This window comes from Jaculus jaculus, chromosome 1 (genome assembly GCF_020740685.1).
Source record: "Jaculus jaculus isolate mJacJac1 chromosome 1, mJacJac1.mat.Y.cur, whole genome shotgun sequence".
Classification (NCBI taxonomy): domain Eukaryota; kingdom Metazoa; phylum Chordata; class Mammalia; order Rodentia; family Dipodidae; genus Jaculus; species Jaculus jaculus.
In genome coordinates, this window is record NC_059102.1 from 294,202,537 (window position 1) to 294,227,999 (window position 25,463).

Genomic DNA, 25,463 nt, shown 5'->3' on the forward strand with positions numbered 1-25,463 from the left:
TTTAGTGATAAAGAGCTATGTCCAGGCAGTGTGTGGTGGTACACACTTTAAATCCCAGCACTTGGGAGGCAGAGAGGTAGGATGGATGTGGGTTTGAGGTCAGCCTGGGCTTGGGGTGAGGGGAGCTGTGTCCAGAAAGCCAGTTGCTTAGTAAATTTCTATTACTGTACACTTTGTACAATCATTAATACACTTGGTTAGAATGCCCCAATTTTCCTTTGGTGATCATTCAGGGTTAACTTAAGCGAAGGGTTCCTCTGCCCCTTATTGTAGCACATGTGTGGCTTTACTAACAATTCCTCCAAGTTGTAAGCACTTGTGAAAAGCACAGTTAAGAAAGGAGCCTTCTACTAGGCAAAAGGTATGAAGATGAGCCCGTATGAGCCATGGTTCCCAGCACACTGGGAAGTTGCCATTGGAACACTTCATACCCCAAGGTTTCTAAGAACAGTTATTAGACTGAATGACCTTTTAGAACAAAATGGTAAATCCTCTCTCAATTGTTTAAGAGCTATAATAGATATAGCTATTGATATGATATGATATGATAGATATGAGCTATTGATACCTTTATTATCATTCTTCAATAAAGAACCACGACAATCAAGTTTCTTTCTACCTATCCTTTCCCACAATCATTTGCTGGACTGTTACAAAAACAAAAGTAGTTCTAAGTTCTGACTATCTTTGTTGTTCCCTGGATGCCTTGTGAGTTCTTGAAATTCTTTTAAGTAGGATCCTGTCTTCTTTAGGAGGAAAAAAACACGCACACTATACACAGATTTGGTTGGAGAGAACATGGTTTAATTAAAGGCAAAGCTGATTTCAGCAGCTGCAGATCTTGCACAGACAAAAAATAAAATAAAATAAAAATAAAAAAACACAAAATAAATTGTTTACTACACAAAACCAGTTTCTGATGAAGATTCTCCTCCCCTCCCTCATTTTTCCACAGTGAGGATGATAAGGCGAGGACCCCCACCTCAAGAGTCATGAAACATTCCAAACACCAAATTCTCATGCAGAATGGGGCTGTAGGTGGGAGGTGGGAGGTACAGGGAGGGTTGGTAAACCTGGTTAGCTTGTCCAAGGTGCAAGACTCAAACACCGGAATGTTGCAGCCGCTGAATGCACAGCTCAAACACACAAACTGGGTGAAGATCGTAGGGAATGAACAGGGAAAAGGGAAAAGGTGGACACAAGGAGGGGCCAGAGAGAAGCACGAAGGGTTTCATATTGCCATTGGGTAGGATGGGGGATTCACACTTTCTGACCTTTCAAAAAAAAAAAAAAAAAAAAAAAACCAAAAGACCCCAACACCATGTCAAACTAAAAGAGCAATAACGTAAGCCTTGAGGGCTCCACCACTCCTTCCGAAGAGCAAGAGCGTTCTCTCCCCTTCTCCTAGCTGGGGTGCCCAGACTCCACTGGCACCTGGGGCTCCCGGATGTGCTTTGCTCTGCAGCTGTTTTCCAGCTACGTTCCACACCAACTCCACACACAAACCCCCTTTCTCTGGGAGGGCAGATGGGCACACACGCACACACACGCCTCCCAGAAAATAATCCCTACCACTAGCACAGCAATTGGAAATTTAGACTGCTTCCATAATTTCCTCTTAAAATATTACTTTTCCAGGAAATGACTAACAGAAATGCTGTCCTTCTGTTTCTACACAAGAACATCTCCAGTCCTCTTTCCTCCTAATAAATATCAAATAAAAGTTTATCTTCCTTTCTTTCGCCTTTTGCAAAGTGGCGTTCGTTGTTTGTGTTCTTCTGTGCACAGCGGGCATGTGTCCCTGTTGCCTTGAATTTCCCTCTTGAGGCGAAGGCTGGAAGCCTGCTGCTGGGCAGGGGCCTGGCCCCTCTGTGGCTATGTGGATGCTGCCCACTTGCTTCTCCTTCAGACTGTCTTATTGGGCCCCAACTGCTGACTTCATGCTGTTGCTTCTTGGCAAGATGTTGTACACATTAGGAATAAAAACAATTACTAGTATACAGCATATGGTTAAAAGGGGATGGAGATGGGCGCAAGAGCTGGTAAGCAGGATGGGGACACAAAAACCAACCCAAGAAAAAATAACCACACTGAAAGCTTCTACCTATTAAAATGTGCCAGGCCATGAATGGACTGGCCTGCCTTCTGCGAGACTGCTTGCTATGCTATTGCAAAAGGCATAGGAATCAAAAACGTGAATTTGAAGTCTTACAGCAGTCACCTGCTAGTCTAGCCCAGCAGCACCACCCACACTGCATCCTCGATTGGGGCTCGAGCACCTACAGAGTGAAGGGCATTTCCTGCTGGAGTTTCTAGGCCAGACGAAGGCCTAGCAGAACCTTCTGAGAGGCCCTGTACTCTCCCTTATGGAACACTCCTGTTGACTAAAGAGGTCAGTTCCCCATCGTGTCACCATCGACCTCTGAGGAGCAGAGAATAGGCCTGTCTTTGCTACACACTGACTAGAAGTACATCTGTGCATGGAAGAATTCAGTGTGATATTTTGCTACTGAGAGTAATAGTAACAGATGTTTAAGAATAATTTCAACTACATTCTCAGTCAGCAAAGCGATCATTAATGGATTCCTATTTTATTCCCCAAGAGGAAAAATAGGACTGAGAAGTTCCCATTGGCTTCTCCCATCTGCCTTCCCTTCTCAGCTTTCACTTCCCATGTGGCTGGGGGCATGCACGTTGGAGAAGGTGAGAGGCGGTGACATCAGTAACTGAGTGAGACAAACAGCAGTTCCTCTCCCTCCAGAAAGCCCCAGGGGGGGACGGAGAGTTCCTGATGGATTTTTCTTTTTGTTGCACTGCGGACATTTCGTGCACACTCAGCGGGCTGGTGGAATACTTACACCCTCTCGACAGCAAGAAACAGACAAGAGGGCTGCCACCTGCAGGGGACTGTGTGGGCCAGTCCTGCAAACCCAACATGCCATGGTTTATGGAGCCTTCATTCCCAAGGTTGCTACTGTGGCCTCAGTGTGGAGGGTTCATGGCGCCTTGTCCCCGCTGCTGTTTCTGCTTTTGCTGCATTAACAACTGCTCCAGAGCAGAAGGTCCAGGGTGCATCATGGAACTGGACCAGATAGACTGAAAAACAGCCCAGAGGGATGTCAACAGAAGTCCAATGCTTGACTTTCTAAAAAATTTTAAAACCCCACTCTAATCCTCCCTAAAAACACTTCAGCTCTTATTTTAAACTGGGAAAGGTAAGGTGGACTTTTGTATCTTAATTATGTGTTTAGGTGCACCTGTGTGTGCAGAGGCCAAAGATTAACATCAGGTGTTTGCCAGCATTTAACCCCCCACTTTTTTAATGGGAGTGGCGGCATCAGTCTCTCACCAAGCCTAGCACTCACAGATTCAGCTAGACTAGCTAGCCAGCAAACCCCAGAGATCCACTTGTCTTCACTGTGCTGAGGTTACAGATGTACACCACTCTGCCTAGCTTTATGTGTGTTCCAGGGATGCGAACGCTTATGCGGCAAGTACTTTACCCACTGAGCCAGCTCCTGGCCTGGAACTTTTGATGCTCCATTTCTTGAGTGTTAAGATTACAGGCATGTGCCAACATGTTTGGCTGAAATTATATCTGGTTTTGGTTTTTGAAAAATGTGTTTATAGTTGTGTATGTCTGTCTGTCTGTTGGTATGCATGTGAAGATGTCAGAACAGAACATCAGGTGTTCCCGTTCTTATTGATGTGAGACAGGGAGTGTCTCTCACTGAACTTGGAGCCTTCTATTTTTCAGCTAATCCACTGAGCCATCATGATCCTCCTTTCTCCACCACCCTCAGTGCCGGGATTACAGGTGCAGGCTACAATACCCAGCTTTTTACATAGGTGCCAGGGACTGAAACCTGGCCCTCAAACTTACACAGTATATACTCTTACCTACTGAGCCACCTCCCCAACCCCTGACATGATGCTTTAAATGAACTCCTGCTACTAAAACGCAGCCTCATATAGCACCACAGGTATGTTTAGTACAAAGGTTATATAATCTATTTTTTTTGTTGTTGCTTTGTTTTTCAAGGTAGGGTCTCATTCTAGCTCAAGCTAACTTGGAATTCACTATGTAGTCTTAGGGTGACCTCGAACTCTCAGCAATCCTCCTACCTCTGCCTCCCAAGTGCTAGGATTATGTGCGCCACTACACCTGGCTATTTTATCATTAAAAGTTTAAATCAAACATGCCAAGATAAATCAAATTTTATTAACCTTAGAATGAAAATGAAACTTGTAAAGTTTCTGGTGCCCCAATATTTATCACTAGTAAATTCAAAGATTCCAGTCGCAACCATTCTAAGGCACACTATGAGACGTGTTTATGTACCAGTCAGTTCCAATAGCCGTAGAAACTTAGTGTTTATGTGAATAAAAGTATAGGCATCTTTGCTGCAAGAACATGTGGTTCTTAGTCCTGAAAAGCACTCACCTTTAGGCTTTCCATGAGGACAGCGGAGGAATCCTCCATGGAGGGGCTGTGGCCTGTCCAGGTGCCACCTGGAGTACTAGCCTGATGCCAACCGCTCTCAGATGACGATGGTGCTGAGAGGTAATCAACGCCAAACCCACCCATGGCTAAAGGATGAAAATGGATAAAATGTTCTATCACTGGAAAGGCAGAGCAAGTTATTTTACTTTGCTAGGTAGGTAATGAAACAGACCATACCTGGCTTATCAGTTTTCCACCGATCTGCGGGCCTCCTATCCCTACTATCTGGAGTCCCGATGGGTCCGAAATTAGAGAATGGAGCAGAATTATGGTTGTGTGTTGGAGGTGAGCTGGGAAGGCTGCTTGGATTAGAGGAATGAGGAGACTGGCTGGCTGGTGTTGAATGATCTATTAAATAATAGCAACAGAACATTAGAAGATGTTTACCAATCTATACCAAGAACTAATGCTTCCTACAAATGTGATCAGGAAAATCTCCAAAAAATAAACAAGTAACTAATAGGGCTTTGGAGGAAAGGCAAAACAAAGGTCCCTAAATGAATGCCCTAGGGAGTCTCAGGGTGGCCTCGAACTCATCGCAGTCCTCCCACCTCTGCCTCCCAAGTGCTGGGATTAAAGGTCTGCGCCACCACGCCCAACTAGGAAGTAGTTCTGTAATTTCAAAATATCAAGTAATTTTATATAATAATTCTTAAGACCAAGAAATTCTATTTCTTCAGGGTGTGGTGGGGCACCCGGAGACTATGTAGGGCATTTCAAGTCAGCATGGGCTAGAGTGAAACACTATCACAGAAAAAAACAAAACAAAACCCCACAAAATCACCTTTATTTTCACATAATAAAAACTAAAAAAGACCTGGAGCCACAAGACAAAACACATTTTTCCTTACATTCTGCTAGTCATCTAGAACATACAAAACTTTTTAGGAGCATTTATTGCATCTCGTGCTCATTAGATCCTTTTCCTTATTTTCTTTTGTAAGTACTGAAAAGAAACCTATCTTTTTTTCTTTTTTTTTTTTTTTTTGTTTTGGTTTTCGAGGTAAGGTCTCACTCTAGCCTAGGCTGACCTGGAATTCACTATGGAGTCTCAGGGTGGCCTCGAACTCACGGTGATCCTCCTACCTCTGCCTCCCGAGTGCTGGGATTAAAGGCGTGCACTACCACGCCCGGCGAAACCTATCTTAATTACAGAATCTGACTAATGCTTAGTCAATATGAACATACAAAGAAAGGCAAGGTTTATTAGTTAGACCAGTGTATACCTGAACTGGCAGGAAGTGATGGAGACCATGGAGTCCCTTCAAAAAGGGAGTACAGTGATGTTTCCTGGGAGGCCACTGAAGGATTGAGTTCTGCTTTAGAGTTGGTTGTCAAGTTTTTCCCATATACTTCATTGAACACACTGTTATTTGGGTATCTTTCCTGAAAGACAGGACAATTAAGGTATAAACTCAAAGAAAAAAGATTTAAGAAAATGTGATGTCATTTTCATGGATACTTAACAATGTTTTTCTTAGCAAGGCAAACTCTGAAGGCTATTCTTTCTTTTTTTTAGAAATACTTTATTTCTGAGAGAGAGAGAGGGAGGGAGGCAGGAAGGGAGAGAATGAATGAATGGGCACACTGGAGCCTCTAGCTAATGCAAATGAATTCCAGACACAAGCACTACTTTGTGCATCTGGCTTTACATAGGTACTGGGGAATCAAACGTAGGTCTTAAAAAAAAAAAAAAAGCCTAAAAGAAAATGCCTGAACTGCTGAGCCATCTTGTCACCCCTGTTTCTTTCAATTTTCCTTTTAAATAAATTTCTCCTTTGCTTTCTCTCACCCTTTAGTTTGCTCTGTATAAACCATCCAGGTTAAAAACCCCTAAATGGAGACTAGACACATAGCTCACTTAGCAAAGTGTTTGCCTCCCAAGCATTGAGACCAAGTTCAATCCTCAGAAAATACACTGGGCATGTTGTCATGCACCTGTAATCCCAGCAAAGGAACAAAAGAGACAGGAGGATCCATAGGCATCACCAGCCAGCTAATCTAAGCCTAACTAGTGAGCTGCAGCCAGTGAGACCCTCCCAAAGCAGGTACATGGTATTCCTGAGGATGACATCTAAGGTCGTTCTCTGGCCTCCACACATACGTGTGCACATCTGCATCACATATGCATCTGCACTCAAATATGACCTTATATGCTTACATGCTGCACACCCACATGTGCGTGTACACACACAAAAGTAAATATCTGGCTCAACCATCCAGCACTAAGGAGTTCAGTATCAACGAGAAGATTCAAACTCAATGTTATTAGTCCACCTCAATCAGACAAGAGTTTGAGAGAGAATAGTATGTAGAAAATAAATAAAAGCACAGAGCAAGATTTATAACTGCTTACCTACCTGATTGAGAGAAAATCCGGTGAGGGACAGGAAAGAGGATGAATGTGACATAAGCTCTGAAGGTTTCTCCAATAAGGATTTCTTTACAGTACCAGGAAAAAAGAAAAAGAGAAAAGAAAGTTAAGTGATTTCTTCCATTTCTTAATATTCTCCTTAAGATACTCTAGAGCCAAAGTAAAGACCATAATTTAAGCATGCTTGTATTTATCTAATGTGTTACAAGAAAAGGATTAAAAAAAATCTGTCAATACTGATACCAACCAGCTAAGTGCAGCTGCCTTTGGGGAGTCAGAACTTTCCTTTTTTAGTGTATTCTGTCTAGACGCAGAGATGCTGGCAGATACCAGAGATCCAGAAAACAGGAATGAACAGGTATCTCCTTGCTGACAGCTAGAAAACAATTCTCAAACAAGTATGCTGAACTATACTGGCATGTTTTACTCCCTGAAAATTTACACTATTGATTAACTGTAGCCAGGCATGGTGGTGCAATGCTTTTACCCCAGCACTCAGGAGGCAGAGGCAGGATCATCACTGAGTTCAAGGCCAACCTAAGACTACCAAGTGAGTCATAAGTCAGCCTGAAGTACAGTGAGACCCTATCTTGAAAAAAGCAAAACAAAAATCCTACGGATGACTGTAAAAGAACCTTTCATAGTTTATTTTGAATATTTTTGCCTAGGCTGACCTTGAACTCACAGCAATCTTGTCTCCCAAATGTTGGGGTTAAAGGCATGCACTATTATGCCTGGCTAGCAGCTAGTTTTGTTTGCATTTTTTATTCATTTTAAAAATATTTATTTGCCAGGAACAGACAGAAAGAGTGACTATGGGAGCATCAGGGTTTCTTGCCCCTACAAACGAACTTCAGATGCATTTGCCAGTTTGTGCATCTGGCTTTATGTGGGTACTGGGGAACTAAAACAAGGCCTGCAGGCTTTGTAAGCAAGCACATTTAACAGCTGAGGCATCTCTCCAGCCTTTTTGCATAGTTCTTGGTCCTTTCCTTCCTTCCCCCTCTCTTTCTCACTCTCTCTTTCCTTCTTGGTTTCACTCTAGCTCAGGCTGACCTAGAATTCATTATGTAGTCTCAGGGTGGCCTTGAATTCACAGTGATCCTCCTAGCTCTGCCTCCCAGAGTGCTGGGATTAAACACATGGGCTACCGTGCCCATCTTGTTTGCATATTTTTTTTTTCTTTAATTTTCTGTTCTTTTTCTTTCTTTGGTTTTCCAAGGTAAGGTGTCACTCTAGCTCAGGCTGACCTGGAATTCATTATGTAGTCTCAGGGTGGCCTTGAACTCACAGTGCTGGGATTAACTGCTTGCATTATTTCTTAAGCAGCTACATTTGTGGTATACATTTACTGGCCCTAAGAAAGTTATGGGGGGAAAGCTGAATCTCCAGTGTTCTCATTAAATAGTGGGCTAGTAAAACAATTCACTGGAAACTTAGTACATCCAAAACAATTTCCCACAAATCATATTGACAATGATGAAAACTGTAAGAATTATTATTATTATTTTGTTTTGTTTTCTGAGGTAGGGTCTCACCCTGGCTCAGGCTAACCTGGAATTCACTATGTAGTCTCAGGGTGGCCTTGAACTCAAGGAGATCCTCCTACCCCTGCCTCTTGAGTAAAGGTGTGCACCCCACACCCAGCTATTATTTGTTTTTTTTTTTAGGTAGGGTCTCACCCTAGCTCAGGCTGACCTGGAATTCACTATGTAGTCTTAGGGTGGCCTCAAACTCAACACGATCCTCCTACCTCTGCCTCTTGAGTGCTGGGATTAAAGGTGTGTTGCCATCATGCCCAGCTATTATTATTATTATTTTTTTTTTTTTTTGAGGTAAGGATTCACTCTAGCTCAGGCTGACCTGGAATTCACTATGTGTCTCAGGGTGGCCTTAACTCATTGTGATCCTCCTACCACTGCCTCCCGAGTGCTGGGATTAAAGGCGTGCGCCACCATGCTTTTAAACATGCAAAAACTTGTTTGAAAGCCTCTACTTCTTCCACTATCAGCTCCATCTCCATCCATGAGGGTAGGAACAACAAGAATTCAAGCATAAGGGGGTAAGTGGACAGAGAGGCATTACCCTCAGCTTGATTCTAGAATTTATGCATCTTAAATCTTGTGAATATTTTTTACCCCATGCTTATGAGAAACATTTAAGAAGAAAAACTAGGAATCCTTATGTTGCATTAAAATGTAGTGGAGGGAGGGAGAAAAAAACTTCATGGCACACACCTTCCCACCTATCTTTTAGATTCCATACCCTAAGTAAAATGCAATATTAAAAGATTGGTAAGTAGAAGGAATGACTTTGCAGACTAGGGTCTAGAAGATTGGGGGGGGGGCCTTAAGAGACATTATTAGATTAAGAGAAGGAAAGAGAAAACAGCGCTCCCACCACATGGGAGGTGGGAGAGGGTAAAGCCCCTGTAGAAGACTCCCCCCCCCCCCCCCAGGCAGAGTCTCGCTCTCGCTCAGGCTGACCTGGAACTCACTATGTAGTCTCAGGGTAGCCTTGAACTCATGGCAATCCTTTGCCTCTGTCTCCCAAGTGCTGGGATTAAAGATGTGTGCCACCATGCAGAACTTTTTAAGGGGATATTAATAATCAGTTCTTATATTCCATGTTATCTTGGTTATTTACATTCACATCTGCTCATTTACAGTACTCTAACCAAACTAAACTAACTAAAGAGACTCCTCTTCTATTTATGACTGTCTCTGAATTTAGATCAGAATCTTTTTGGATTCAGTGTGCCAGGTAGGAAAGAATCATGTACTATTTTATCATGTTAGTTTAAAATTCGAGAACACATTTCCTTTCATATTTGGACTACATTTGAAAAAAACATTTCAATATCCTTGAAGTACTAATCTATGACACTCAAATCTGTAGTATCACAGAGTATGACCACACCTGCATGATGCCTTCTGGCTGACATACACCCACCCAAATGACAACTCTATGATTTGGGAAGAATTAGTCAGAAATGATGTGTTATGCCATTCTGCTATTTTCAGGTTAATTTAAGACAATGTGGAAATATACTTTATATTCCTACAAAGGAGAAAACTCCAGAAAGAAGAAATGACCTATACTAAGTAGTATAAAATCTTAGAAAAGAAGCTGGTGTTAGAGCAAGAAGCAGAATTATGTCAAATACATACAAAGAGGCTTCGTCCAGGAAGAGAGGCGAGAGGACCAAGCAGAGCTGGGTAAAGATCAGGAGGGTTAGAAAAAATCAGCTCTTCCTCTTCCTCCAAGGCAGCCAGACTCTTTAACAGGTCCGGAGGAAGCAGAGGGGAGCTCTTGGGATCCTAGTGACAGAAAGGATCACTGTGAGATGCAATTAGGGACAAAAGCACAAAGGAGCACTAGCATGATTAGATGGAAAATGCAACTCCAATCAAGGGTAGAGAAATCATCAACAGTGAAACATGGTTATGCAGAGGAAAAGCTGAGAGAAATAAAGTGACATAGCTCATGGTGAAGAGATCAAGATGGTGGAAAGAATAAAGGCAGGACATAAAGGGGTTAATGTGGCTAGTAAAACAATGCCATGGAGCAAAATGATTGCAAACACATAAACAGCAGTTATCACCCCACCTGTTTCTTCTGAATCAAGAGTAAGGACAGGGAATTCCACCTCCCAAGGTAATTGACTATTTCCCCCTCTTAGAAAGCAATTTGTTTAAATAGGCAGTAACCTATTTTTAATCTTAGATGATTCAGCTCTGTCTCAGAACTCTCTAACATGTCATTAGAGATTTCTGTGTTTCATTCTGCCAGACCATTACAGTCCAAAAATCAGCAAGTGAATGCTTCAGCTCCCAAATTAAAACACGCTGTGCAATCTTGAAGAGATCAAGTGCTGGAGTATTAATGAGTATAACATCCATTCCATAATTGTGCAAAACTGTTTATGTCTTAACTTTTGAAAACTTTAAAGATGTGCAAGACCAAGCCTATCTCCAAAGAACCTGGTGACAGGCAAGAAAACACACCTCAAATGGCATCCTGGGCACAGGATCCTGCTCTGGACGGAAGACTGGTGACCGTTTGCTCCTGCGGTCCACACTTGCTTGCTGTGCCATTAGAGCTCTGCTATCCGCCATGCTGTAGGAGGAATCCCAGTAGAATTCTGGGACCTTGATTTCTGAGGAATTATGGTTATATGGCTCCATGGGAAAAGGCTTCATTTTTTTCTCCAGAGGCTGCTGCTGCATTACAGGAGGTTGCAATGACGGCTCAAACAGTTTTATAGGGTCTTGGGTCTGAAGGTAGTAGGGCTGTTTCAGAGGCATGATTTTCCCTAGTGTGCCTTGAACCTGAGGGGAATTCCACAGCTGTTTGGAGGCATCTGCCTGCTGATACTAAAAAAGAAATTGGTTGTTAAGATTGATGAGCATCTTACATATCATCAATGCTCAAGAAGCAGAGATTGAACCTGGGTGATTTTATAACAAAATTTCTAGACAAAGCAAAAGTTTCCTTTATTCTTCAGGTTTTTTAATATAGAGATTTGGGAAAAGGTTATGGGCCTTAACTTCACATTGTCTTTCAATTCAATTACTATTATTGGTTTTTCAAGGTAGGGTCTCACTCTAGCTTAGGCTGACCTGGAATTCACTATGCAGTCTCTCATGGTGGCCTTGAGCTCATGACAATCCTCCTACCTCTTCCTCCCAAGTGCAGGGATTAAAAGGCGTGTGCTACTATGCCTAGCTTTCAATTCAATTATTTAAAAATATTTTTTTTATTGGGCTGAAGAGATGGCTTAGCGGTTAAGGTACTTGCCTGTGAAGCCTAAAGACCCAAGTTCGGCTGGGCATGGTGGCGCACGCCTTTAATCCCAGCACTTGGGAGGCAGAGGTAGGAGGATTGCCATGAGTTCGAGGCCACCCTGAGACTCCACAGTGAATTCTAGGTCAGCTCTGGGCTAGAGTGAGACCCTACCTCGAAAAAGAAAAAAAAAAAAAAGGAAAAAAGAAAAAAAAAAAACACAAAAAACCCCACGAAGACCCAAGTTCGACCCCCTAGAACCCACATAAGCCAAACACACAAGGTGGCACAGGCGCATAAGGTGGTACGTGTGTCTGGAGTTCAACTGCAGTGGCTAGAGGGCCTGGCGTGTCAATTCTCATTCTCTCTTACATTTAAATAAAAAGGCTTTCTTTTGGTTTTTCAAGGTAGGGTCTTACTTGGGAGGCAGAGATAGGAGGATTGCCGTGAGTTCAAGGCCACCCTGAGACTACAGAGTGAATTCCAGGTCAGCCTGGGCTAGAGTGAGACCCTACCTCCAAAACAAAACAAACAAAAGATTATAACTTGAATTCTATTTCCATTCTGTTGTTTATGTCACCCAAGAATTATTTACAGAGGGCTGGAGAAATGGCTTGGCGATTAAGCGCTTTCCTGTGAAGCCCAAGGACCCCAGTTCGAGGCTCGATTCCTCAGGATCCAGATGCACAAGGGGGCACACGCGTCTGGAGTTCTTTCGCAGTGGCTGGAGGCCCTGGCACGCACATTCTCTCTATCTCCCTCTTTCTCTGTCTGTTGCTCCCAAATAAATAAATAAAAATAAACAAAAAAAAAATTTCTGAGGAATTATTTACAGAAAACTCTCTATAAAGCTGACAATTACTAGCATTGAAGATCTAATATATTATCCTTCAAAAAGAAACAAGGAAAACATTTAAACTTTCCTAACAGTAAGTAGAAAGAATCTCTCTGCATATGCATGATCTTTGTAAGCAGGAAGTATTTTAAAGATCAGCAGCATTTTTCAAATGGCCAAGCACTGAATCATTTCAACAATTCTCCTTATCCTAGTAGGCCACGCTGTACATACAACTGTAACCTACCTGCTGGAATCCAGAGTGGTGAGGTGGGCTTTTCCCCAAAGCTGACACAGCTTTTGTAGGGGACTGTTGTTGCTGAGCTAGAGCTTGAACCTGCAACTGGCTTGTGGACTGTGCTGTTGGCTGAGCTGGTAGAGATGGAAGGGGTTGCTGAGAAGGTGGCTGTGATTGTTGAGGTCCCTGGTTCATTGGCCCTGGTCCAGAGGGCCGCTGCTGGCTGTAAGGAATGTGGGACTGTTTCCCAGCTTGCACCTGATTTCCTGCTGGAGAGTGAGCTGCAGGCTGAAGAAAGGTTCCTGGGACAGAGACACCAGCTGGGAAGGTGTAACCTGAGCCCATAGGAAATGCCACAGGAGGGGGGATAACATATGTTGGGGGCGGGAACCCTTCAAAATAGAAGAACACAGTTTTAGTTCTAAATAAACTTAGCAAAAGAAAGGTGGGGGGATGTGTTGAGGGATTTTAAAACATAAAAGCAGATTAACTATGTTGCCAACTGTATCATGATTTTAAGAAATATAGATAGTGGTCACTTTGTCTCTACACACTGAAGTAATCAGAACATTCTACAGGTGGCTTTTCATATTTAGTGATACGATTTCCTGCATGGCAACAAACCAGCACTTGTAATGTCAACTATGGGGAAATGGCTCAGAACTAATTTTCTAACCATCAGGGAAAATTTAATTTTCATTTTTAAAACATTATAGCTTACTAACATCACTCAAACAATCCAAAGTACCTAGTGAGTGAACAAAAATCCCTACACAAATGGAATTAAATAAATGTATTTACCTGGCCGGCTGGGAAGAGGCGGGAAGGCTCCAGGGTGATGAATGGGGATGAACTGGGAGTTACTTGCTTGATTTGGGGTCTGAGTTACAGGTGTTTTCCTGGCTTCAGACACTGGAGTCTTTCTTTGCTCTGTCTGAGATTTTACCTATGATCAATACAGGCAAAACTATCTGTAAAAATACGAACTCATTTGTCAGAAAGGCTTAACTATTCCTAAGTATTTAAAATCTCATTATGCCCCAAAGTATGTGAACACACTTAAATTCATCTAAATTAAATACAGAAAAATCAAAACAAATTACCAATAATAGATACAAGGTCTTAATTTATTATCATTTTGCTTTCATCACAATCACAGAGTAAACTACTAGACAGGACTTTATCTGATGTGAACATGATCTTAAACTGACTGCTATAGGGCCAAAGGCTCTTTGTGCTGAATTATGAACCAATGAAGACTATTAATTCATAGGCGAGATACTATGGTCCTCAGTTTAATTTCAGCTAAACAGCATAGAAAGTGAACAGTCAGGCATCAACTCTCTGATAACATGCAAGAATAGTCTGACAGCAGTGAGGAACAGGCCTGAGAGTCAAAACATCAGGACAGAGTGGAAGTCAAATGCACTGCTCAAGGCTAACAAAAATTGGGAAAACGGGCAGTATTTATGGAAAATTTGGGACGAGGTACAATGCATTCTAATATCTTATCTACAGCAGACTGACCAACTCTTCTTTTCTTTTCTTTCTCTTTCTACAACAGCATACGAAGCCCAAGCTGGCCTTGGACTTTATTCTCTAGCCTCTGCCTCTGAAGTGTTTGGCTTACAAGCATGGGCCACCATACCTGTACACAGGTCTTTCTTTAATTATCTACAAGCAGATTTGAGATGGAACAAGGAAAGGGGATTTATTATCAGCTTCAATCTTACTGGGAGGCCACTGCAGAGGGCAATGGGAATAGTGGATGGTGGCTTCCTATCCCTAAAGCAGGTCCTTTGTCTTGTCCTAGTATGTATGTATGTATGTATGTTCATGCCCTTTCCTAATTTCTACCAAGTTTTTCTTTTTTTGTTTTTCCTATTACTAAGCTCAATGAACTGTTGTTTGTTATTTTCTTATTTCTCCCTCTTTCAAAAAAAAATTGTGTTGGGCAAATAAGTTGAAGGCACTCTTTCTTTGTTTCTTTCTTTCTTTTTTTTTTTGAAGCAGGGTCTCACTCTAGCCCAAGCTGACCTAGAACTCACTCTGTAGCTCCAGGATATCCTCAAACCCCCTCTGCCTTCTGAGTGCTGGGACTATAGGCATGGGCCACCACACCTGGCTTTAAGACACTCTTTCTTTATAACAACTTTCAACAATGTTAGGGTTCCTCATGCAAACAAATACATTTGGCACAATGTATTAACAAACTAAACATTTAAATAGCCACTAAAACATACATGATATTAACAAAACCAGCCGTCAAGACTCTTCTACTTACATGACATAGCCAGCATCTCTTTGGAAATGTCTAAGTAAGATCACAACTAACTGACAGTGTTTTATCTAGTCCCAACAAGAGACTTGGGCTCTTGATTTACCAGTTTCCATAAATTAAGAATATTACACGATACACTGTCACTGGCTAGGATAAGTATGTGTCAAGAAAGGAACCGAGCTGGGCATGGTAGTGAACGCCTTTAATCCCAGCGCTTGGGAGGCAGAGGTAGGAGGATCGCCGTGAGTTCGATGCCACCCTGAGACTCCATAGTGAATTCCTGGGCTAGAGTATGCCACCCTGAGACTCCATAGTGAATTCCTGGGCTAGAGTGAGACCCTACCTCAAAAAACAAACAAACAAAAACCAAAAACAACAACAAAAAAAAAAAAAACAGAAAAAGGAGCTGTATCTTTTTTTAAAAATTAAGTTTTACTTTATACAATGAATCTTGAGGAAAAGAATTACACAAGCCTTGATACCCTTGGTCCTAATGGGTCTATGAGACCCCAAGTCTCTTCAGTAATATTAACAAGTATAATTATGCTTTCCAAATGCACATATAATCTCGTGTGGAATAAATGGCTCACAACTGGGCATCTGTATCTCTTAAGACAGAACTGATAGAAATTTCAAACCGGCTGAGGTTTTTCTCATTCATATAGTAATTCTTCTAAATTGATAAAGTGCCATCTACAATAGCTCTTTACATACCTTACTATGTAGTCAAAAATTGCAGTTAAACTTCAGAACGGCCACTACTCAAGGCTTTATGAATAAAATGAGAAATCCTGCCGTTTGTGTGAGCCTTCCTCTACCTGCTTTATAGTTCAAATACAGCTTACCTGCACTGCCACACTCTGCTTTCCTGTTTCCTGTAAATTTTCTAAGGTGCATTTCTTGGTTTCTGTTTTCCTCTTGCTGTTGTCCTTCTTTCCATCATTCTTAGTTACAGTTACTCCTTTGCTATAGTCCCTTCTCACCTCTTTGGGAGGAAAACTTCTTCCCTGGTCTCTGTTCACTTCTCGTGGCTTAATGTTCTCTTTGAAGGTGACCATTGGTTTCTCTCCTGTGTCGCAGCTGTTGCTTAGATTTCGGCCGGTAGATAGCACTGATTTTAGTCCTGGACTCCCATCAGCAGCCGGTGACTCTATCACAGCTGTTTCTTGCAGGATGTTCTCTTTGGCTTCACTGGGATCTTCTAGTATTAATTCTGGAATTTCTGTGACAAACAACAATTTCCCTACCTCATTTTCACATTGAATCAGCCTAAAAAAAATAAATCCATGTATGAAAATCATAAACCCAAAAAATAGTAACTCAACTGTGTATGGCTCCAATAGTCAATATATTTTTTAGGCCAAAGTATTATGGAAACAGTAGGATGTAACTGCAAATCTAGATAATATAAAGCAATAGTCATTCAGAAACTCCAGTTTTCATTATCACCACAGAACATCACATGTTCCTCGGCACATTACAGTTAGTTTTTTTTGTTTGTTTGTTTGTTTTCATGGTAGGACCTTGCCATAGCCCAGGCTGACCTGAAATTCTCTATGTAGTCTCAGGCTGGCTTTAAATTCACAGCGATCCTCCTACCTCAGCTTCCTGAGTGCTGGGATTAAAGGCATGCACCATCATGCCCAGCTCAATTACTGTTTTAAGATACTAGTCTAAGCCTCAGCATACTCTATGAAATAGCTATCTTATTTTTAAAATATATTTATTTTATTTACTAATTTGGGGGAGAGGGAGGGAGGAAGGGAGGGAGGGAAGGAGGGAGGAAAAGAGGAAGAGAGAGAGAGAGAGAATGGGCTCGACAGGGCCTCCAACCACTTCAAACAAACTCTAGATGCACGTACCACCATGTGCATCTGGCTTACATGGGTCTTGGGAAATAGAACCTGGGTCTTTTGGCTTTGCAGGAAAGTGTCTTAACCACTAAGGCATCTCTCCAGCCCTATCATATTATATAGATGGGAAACTGAAGCGAAGAGGTTAGTTTGCTCAAATATGCAAGCATTTAAGTATCCTTAGCTTGATAGGAATCTGAATACAAAAATTAACAGTTACTGTCTGGGGAGATGGAAGGCATGAGGACCTGAGTTCGATTCTCAGCACCCTCATAAAAAGCTGGGCAAGGCCATGCATGCCTGCATCCCCAGCACTGACAGGAAGATCACTGGAAAAACTCCGTTTCAGGGTAATAAAGTGAAAGAGCGACAGGAGTCATGTGTTGTACATGGGATACATGCATCTGCATATATACTTGTGTATATCCCATGTACACACATAATACACGCCCACCCCACAAAAACAGCAGTAGCTACTGATTTTGGAAAGGCTATAATCTACTGGGTAGATCCAAGAACACATACAACTAGGAAAGAGCAGAAGTAGGAAATGCCAAACCTACCTGATCCCAAACCTGTGTCCACTACACCACTACCACTAGCATAACCCTGGTATGTCCTGATTGAAAGTAACAGCATGCCTCTTGCCCATATACATCATGCCAATTCGGTGGATTAATACAGATGCTTATAAAGTGGAGCATAAGCTCTTGGTTAAGTAGACAAGACTAATTCCTCTCTAAAAGGCAGAAAATCAGGGAGAACACAAACTTTTTTTTTTTTTTTTTTTTTTTTTGAGGCAGGGTTCCTCTCTAGCCCAGGATGACCTGGAATTCACTATGTAATCTCAGGGTGGCCTTGAACTCATGACAATCCTCCTACCTCTGCCTCTCGAGTGCTGGAATTAAAAGCATGCGCCACCACATCCGGCTTCAGAAACGTTTTTGGGTTTTTCAAGGTAGGGTCTCACTCGGGTCCAGGCTGACCTGGAATTAACTATATAGTCAGGGTGACCTTGAACTCACAGCAATCCAACTACATCTGCCTCCCAAGTGCTGGGATTAAAGGCGTGCGCCACCATGCCCAGCCTCAGAAACCTTTTAATAAAGTAAATTTATGGTTGAATCCTAATTAAATGTTGAGCTACAAATATTTTGACTTAGTTCATAATCAATAGCATTCATATAAAAGTCTAAAATGTATGTGAGGGGAGTGTTTATATATTGCTACAGTAATTAACAAATAGAGTACACTTTCAGGGACTATTTCTGTAGCTTGTTACTAAAAAGAAATATGTCAGAAGGCCTATGACGTACCGTGGCTGATTGTCAGCAATCCACTTCCCTATAGAGATCAAACGCTGCTGTCGTATCCGTCGTTGCTGTCCCTCTTTGTCTCCTGTAATACCCTGATGGCCTTTGGAAAAATCTAAATTCCTAAAATTGGCAAAGCAAATTATAGAAAATTAAGCTCAAAAAATGTTTTCTGGCCAAATAAGTTCACCTAACTAATTGCAAAGCCTTCAAGATGGAGGCTAGAAAGCTGAAATGATCAACTGTATTCATTTGAATTTATATTCCCAAATAATTAAAAAAAAAACATACATATCAGTTCACTATACTAACATAGTTTTTTTAAAAATTTCTAATTTATTAGTTTTATACTCAGCGAACACAGTCAGCATGGTACCATTATTAGGCTCATCCATGACCTACCCCCTCCCTGGGCCCCTCCTGGTTGAGGTATATGGGTCATGCATTCTGGAGTTAACCCACAGTTATGGATAGGATAAATGTCTCTGCATATCATAACTCAACATGTGGCTCTGACATTCTTTCTGTGCCCTCTTCAGCAAAATTTCCCTGAACTATGTTGGGTTCATTTTTGGTCTGCTTCAGAGATGAGGTATTGGGGGCCTCTGAATCCCTGATTTGGTAGCAGTTGATTTTTCTGTGTTGAACTCCTTCACCCCTGTGCTGGTACCCAGTTCACCAAGAAAACAGCACCCTTGCTTGTTTCGCTAATATTTCACATTCTAGTTAAGAAACTCAATTACAACCCCCCTATCCAAAGGTAGGGTCTCATTCTAACCCAGGCTGACCTGGAATTCACTATGTAGTCTTAGGGTAGCCCTAGACTCATGGTGATCTACCCATCTCTACCTCTCATCTACCTCCCAAGTACTGGGATTAAGCTTCCCAAATACTGGGAGTAGAGGTGTGATTCACCATGCCCAGCTCAATTTACAACCTTTTGCTAAGGAAGATTTTGTGTATGTGTGTCACTTTAACATAGTGGTTTTGTTTGTAGTCCTAAAGATTGAACCTAGAGTCTTGTCCATGATAGGTAAATACTCTATCACTGTGCTAAATCCCAGCCCAGAATATAGTTTTATGAACACTTATAGTGCTTTCTAATCAATTTGCTTAAGATAACCACTATATCGCTGAGGATGTTAGAAGTACCCATACTAATTAATCCTGCTAACCTATTCACTTTCAGGTGGTCCATTCTCAATCAGAAAGCTGTATAAATGTCACAGGCCATAAAACATAAGAAATATAGAGCAAAGCAAGAACTCTTCAGATCTTTCTTCATTTAAAACAGCAAAAACGAAGAATTTAAGCCTAGCAGTACAAACCACTAATCCTGGAATTTGGGAGTCAGAGGGCAAGAGGATAGCAGGTTTGGTGAGGTCAGTTTGGGCTACAAAGTGAGTCCATGTTTCAAACAAAAAGGAAAAGAAAAAAAGATCCAGGCAGTAGGCTAATGGCTAAGGACATACAAAGATATGTGAGTGCTAAACCAGTAATTATAATTAAATTTAATAAATAATAGCAGAAAATACAGTGAAAAAACTAAAAGCTGGGTAACATCAGGACTTGAACATCAAGCTCAAGAGATAGTACAGTGTAAATTTAAGTTTTTATATTGGTCATAGGACATTATCAATTGTACAGTTCAAAGTGTTGAATGTGAGAGGCATTTTGGTCAAAGATATGAAAGATTTGGTGATAAAGACCAACAAAAATAAAGGTTTTTATGATTTCCAACTGGTAGATAATGCAATAATCATAAGTAGGAAACTTAGAAAGATTTATTTTATTTTTTTGGTTTTTTGAGGTAGGGTCTCACTCTAGCTCAGGCTGACCTGGACTTCATTATGTAGTCTCAGGGTGGTCTCGAACTCATGACAATCCTACCTCTGCCTCCCAAGTGTTGGGATTAAAGGCATGCGTCACCACGCCCACCTTAAGATTAATTTTATTAATAGCAAAATATAAAATATATAGTCATTATAGCTTATAATACATAAGGGACACCAGATTGTTAGAGATACAAACGTCAGAGAAGTCAGATCTGCAAAGCTTGGGAATTAGTGAAGAGTTTTACTCCACACAGGCAAGGATGGATCTGGTCACCAGGGAGAAGGAGAAGAATACTGCAGAACAACATCCAGAGAGAAAAGGACTGGGGTGGCAGAAGAGAGGAATGTTACAGAGCTAAAGAGAAAGGAGGTTTCATAGAGGAAGAGGATTAACAGACTCAATGTGGAAGAAAATTTCAAAGAATAAAAATTACTTTGAAAAGTGACTGGAAATAGATAACCAAGAATGCACTGATAGTTTAAGTGTTAGCATACTGATAAATGACTAAAGATTAAAGCAAAGTCAGTAAGGCCAGTCCACACGACTATTTATAAACAAGCTTATATGGCAACATTAGACAAACATAGAAGTTGTGAATTCTATTTTATTTTAAAAAGTCAGGGCTTAAGAGATGCTCAGTCTGTAAAGTGCTTGCTTGCCTTGAAAGCATGAGGTACCTGGGTTCAACCCCAAATTCAGGACTGGTGGCATGTACCTTTAATGCCAGTCCTGGGAAGGCACAGACTGGAGCTGTCGGGCCAGCCAGTCTACAGTAATTGGTGAACTTCAGGCCAATAAGAGACACTGTCTTAAAAAAGATCCTATGTAAAAAGTCAGAAGCCATGATGGGCTTCTGTAATCCTAGCACATAGACAATGGGAGTGAGATGGAGTTGGAAACAGGAGAATTTCTTGGAATAAAGAACAAAAGAGCAAGAAGCCCTCCTTCAAAAGAAGTAAACAGGTAAGGAACAATCCAGAAGTTGCCCTCTGATCTCTACATGTACACTGTGGCACATAATTTCCTACACTCACATATGACCACACATTAACACACAAATAAAACTTTTTAAAAAATAAAGGAAGGAAAGAGCTTATTTTTTTCTGAAAGAAGAAGGGACAAAGGATGGGGGAAAAAAGTAAAAAAATATAAAATTGGGCTGGGCGTGGTGGTACAGCACTCTGGAGGCAGATGTAGGTTGATCACTGTGAGTTCAAGGCCACTTTGAGAATACATAGTAAATTCCAGGTCAGCCTGGGCTACAGTGAGACCCTACCTTGAAAAACAAAAACCAACCAACAAACAAACAAACAAAGAAAATTCATGGAATAAGTATTGGGAGCAATTTTCTTTTGCATTCTCCTGTGTTTTTTAAGCATCTCATATTGACATACAGAAATTAAAGGCATGACATAAAATCTTTCATTACTAGTTGCTATGAAAATATGACATACCTGGGATAGATCAAATATTCCTCTACACCTAAGCCAGATTTCTTTTAATTTGAATACTCCAGCTGTTAGCCACAAAACAAACCTTCACTGCCACTTACCTGAAAGAAGGTCTCAAAGCCAAAAATCCTTGTAATTCAAATTCCTCTGGAAGTGGTGTAGCTAAAGAAGGCAGGAAATTTACAAATATTTTAATTAAAATCCTATTGTTTGGCAGGACAATGCTCACTGAATGAAGAAAAGTGAATAAAATACAAAAGACACAGAAGGAATCTATAACATATGTCTGCAGAAAAAAATATATAAAATCTATAATATCTGTCCCTGGAGCTGAGATATACCCCTCATAAATACCACATACTAAATGTTCATGTTGCTGGATATAGTGAACTATTTTTATCAGTAGCCTAAAAAAATTCATAGCTTCAAGCAGGGTGTGGTGGTCCCAGCACTTGGGAGACAGAGGTAGGAGGATTGCCGAGTTCAAGGCCACCCTAAGACTACATAGTGAACTCCAGGTCATCCTGGACTAGAGTGAGACCCTACCTCAGGAAAAAAAAAAAAAAAAAAGCATTCATAGTTTCAGATTAGATGTAGTAATTCTAGTGTTGACCCACATATACGGCTGATGACTCTACTATCAAGTGATACCATTGATATTACTTACAAAAAACACAGACTCTTGAGCACAGGCCCAAGCCTCTGAATTTTAAGAGATATTTTAACAAGATCAGGTAAGTTGTTACCAGTCTAATAGAAGAACAATCAGAAAAGAGTCAAAATTGAGGAAAAAAAAGAGTCATGCAACATCATCATCATCATCATTATTATTATTGGTTTTTTGAGGTAGGGTCTAACTCTAGATCAGGATGACTTGGAATTCACTATGTAGTCTCAGGGTGGCCTTGAACTCACAGCAATCCTCCTACCTCTGCCTCCCGAGTGCTGGGATTAAAGGCATGCACCACCACACCCCACAAGCAACATTATTTATGATGTAGAAAAATTTAAATTCCAAGTGAGTAAACAGATGACAAACACATGGGGTAGTAGATTATGAAGCCAATAAAGATAGGGTTTCAAATTTTAGAGACAAAAAATTAATATATTGTTACATTTCAAAAGTAAGTATAAAACTAAACCTGACACCAATATTTGAACACAGGAAAAAGGCCTGAAAACCACATGAATAGTATGAACTATCCAGGGAGAACTACTGACAATCTGTCTTTTCTGCTTGTATGTGCCAAATTTTCTATGATGCCTGTAGGTATTAATTACTTAGGCAGATTATTGTTCACATTATTTCCTTTAAAGAAAACTAGTTCTGCCGGGTGTGGTGGTACAAACTTTTAATCCCAGTACTCAGGCAGACACAGGAGGAGTACCATGAGGTGGAAGCCACCCTGAGACTACAAAGTGAAGTCCAGGTCAGCCTGGGCTAGATTCTAGATTAAGACCCTACCTAAAAAAAAAAAAAAAAAAAATTAAAAAAAAAAAAAAGAAAATCTAAGAAAACTAGTACTGATAACGAGTATGAAAAAAAGTAGGTAGAGCTTAATGGTATCATTGCATCTTGTGAACCTCTATTCAGATGTAGATAACAGCAAGGAGCTAAAATGAAAGAACTGGAAGAGTACCATCTTAATTTTTATGCATTAATCAGTTCAAAGTCTCTTATGAAACTGAAGTTAAAAAAAAAAAAAACAAACACCAAAAACCTCACCAAAAGTCCATTTTTACCTGCCCTTAACCCTAGTATTACTGACGGAAGCCACATTAACATGATTTAGCAGTAGCCCTTACCGTTAGCACTGGAGAGATCGTCCTCATGGGGATGGAAGCTATTTAGAAGAGAAATTAGCCAGGGCCAAATGCTGTAAATTAAAGAAAGTTTTCAACTTTTACTTTTATACAAGAGAATACTAATAAGCCACAAAAAAAATTTGTAGGATCTGGTCTTATTTAAAGGTTGTATAATTAATTCCCTAAAATGTATTTTCAAAGCTACTAAGGCAAAATTACACCAAAAGCATCAATTTTACATGATGAGAAAATATATTTAATAAGTCAAAAATAATTTTTTAAGCACTAAAAACTGACATTTACTTGGAAAATTCTGACCATAGAAAGCATATACATTTTTACATACGTTGTCAGCTATGAGGCCCACTGCTAGCTCTTCAATCAAAGACAGGGCATGGGTACCCTACACAGTCAAGTCACATTCTGCTCAAAGTGATGAACAATGAATGTACTTTTCCTTGTAGTGTAAATCACATTGTTACAATGCCCTTATTTCTAAATTCTTAGCCAAAAGCATCACTATAGAATAAAAATGGCAATTCTAAGAATGAAAACTATAAGCAAATGTAAAGCAGAGTATTTTTTAGCATTACTGACACAATTTATTCAACAAAACAGAAGTTTGAATTTTACAGTACAGAGTTAAGAATTGAAAGCTTTACATAAGAAAACAATGTCGGAAAATCTGTACTTGTAACACACTAACATTAAAAGGAGACACATGCTTGGATGTGCTCTGTTCCTAAACCCCATTCATATTAGGGTATTTGCCTGAGAAGCCTAAGTACCCATGTTTACTCTCCAGGTGCCATGTAAGCCACATGCACAAGGTGACCCAAGTATGCAAGGTTGTACACGCACACACAACTGGAGTTCAATTGCAGTAGCTGTAGGCCCTGGCGTACCAATTACCCACCCCGTTTGTTAATAAAAAAAGGCCAGTCTGTTGGGCTTGCCTCAAAAAAAAAAAAAAAAAAAAAAGTGAGGGCACGTATAATTAGGAGAAAAAAAGGACTCTCAAGTAGGGGATCAGAGCATCTTAAATGAAGTCACACATCCTTTTCAAGATTGTGACCTTGGTTAATGTGTACATGCTAGACCACAAGCAGAAATTTCTGAGTTTTTTTTCTTACATGTACAACAGATATGCAAGGGAGGACCCTAATCATTGCAAAGTTTTCTTGAAGGTGTTAGCCTCTGTAATCAAAAGTACAGGCAATAGCAGAGGCCAGTAAGTTAAAAAGGAGACATAAAGGGAAGAGAAAGGAAAGGAGGAGGGTACTTAATAGGTTGATATTGCATATATGTAAGTACAATGATTGTAATGGGGAGGTAATATGATGGAGAATGGAATTTCAAAGGGGAAAGTGTGGGGGATGGGGAAGGAGGGAATTACCATGGGATTTTTTTTATAATCATGGAAAATGCTAATAAAAATTTAAAAAATTAAAAAAGTATAGGCAACATTTTCATTTGTAACTGCAAGATCAAGAGATTTTAAGAAAGTTTTTATCCGTGTAGTGATTATAAAGAAAATACTGAGAAAAAAATAACTTTCCATTATCTATATGCCTAAAGTAAGTATAATTCAAATTAGGGGTAATTGTAAGACAACATAAGCTCGTGCATAGAAAATGGGAGTACAAAATCTCATTAATTCCTAAATAGAAAATTGTGGAACATGTGCTAGTTGAAAATAAACCTTTTTTAACATGAATTTCACTTGAAATGCAAAAAAATCTTGTTTCCCACAGTGGCAACTACGAGCGGTGGGGGGGGGGGGGGCACAGAAGGAGCCATAGATTTGTAAGGCTGTGCTTCACATGACAAATGGAGCGACAAAAGAAGCATGCACAGGTTTTCCAGGTCAATTTCCAGAGAATAGGCAGAAAATATAAAGACTCCCGTTGTTCTAATGTTTCATGTTAGAAGGCAGTTTATTTTTTTAATATAAAGTCTAACAAAGCATACAAACCACCATGAAATTCTAATACTTACTACTGTCTTTCATCCACCACTGCCTCCTCAAAGACTTTGGGTCTGAGTCTCAGCCAGTCCATGGAGACCTTGACTGCAGGAAGGGGGTAGGCATTGTAGGACTCCTGAGACTCATTCTGGAGAGGACACTTGCACAGGATGCCAAGAAAAGACACTTAAATGGGGGGGAAAAAACAATGCATTCAGAAA

At 40.6% G+C, this 25,463-nt stretch overlaps 1 protein-coding gene across 5 annotated transcripts in view; it reads right to left on the minus strand.

Moving 5' to 3' along the window:
• Positions 1 to 782: 782 nt before the first annotated feature.
• Smg7 (SMG7 nonsense mediated mRNA decay factor) overlaps positions 783 to 25,463 on the minus strand; it is an 80,495-nt gene continuing 55,814 nt past the window's right edge. For 2 of the 5 annotated variants that reach the window (XM_045149189.1, XM_045149203.1), the window contains 14 exons: positions 25,275 to 25,428; positions 23,277 to 23,347; positions 21,572 to 21,632; positions 18,187 to 18,306; positions 15,863 to 16,286; positions 13,538 to 13,682; positions 12,746 to 13,128; positions 10,886 to 11,254; positions 10,049 to 10,198; positions 6,865 to 6,945; positions 5,731 to 5,890; positions 4,682 to 4,852; positions 4,445 to 4,590; positions 783 to 3,096 (listed from right to left, as the gene is read on the minus strand). In XM_045149189.1, coding sequence (XP_045005124.1) covers positions 2,983 to 3,096; positions 4,445 to 4,590; positions 4,682 to 4,852; positions 5,731 to 5,890; positions 6,865 to 6,945; positions 10,049 to 10,198; positions 10,886 to 11,254; positions 12,746 to 13,128; positions 13,538 to 13,682; positions 15,863 to 16,286; positions 18,187 to 18,306; positions 21,572 to 21,632; positions 23,277 to 23,347; positions 25,275 to 25,428 — 2,549 coding nt within the window. In that variant the 3' untranslated portion in view covers positions 783 to 2,982. The remainder of the gene's footprint in view (positions 3,097 to 4,444; positions 4,591 to 4,681; positions 4,853 to 5,730; positions 5,891 to 6,864; positions 6,946 to 10,048; positions 10,199 to 10,885; positions 11,255 to 12,745; positions 13,129 to 13,537; positions 13,683 to 15,862; positions 16,287 to 18,186; positions 18,307 to 21,571; positions 21,633 to 23,276; positions 23,348 to 25,274; positions 25,429 to 25,463) is intronic. The other 3 variants (XM_004658722.2, XM_045149199.1, XM_012948851.2) reach the window with 3 other exon arrangements.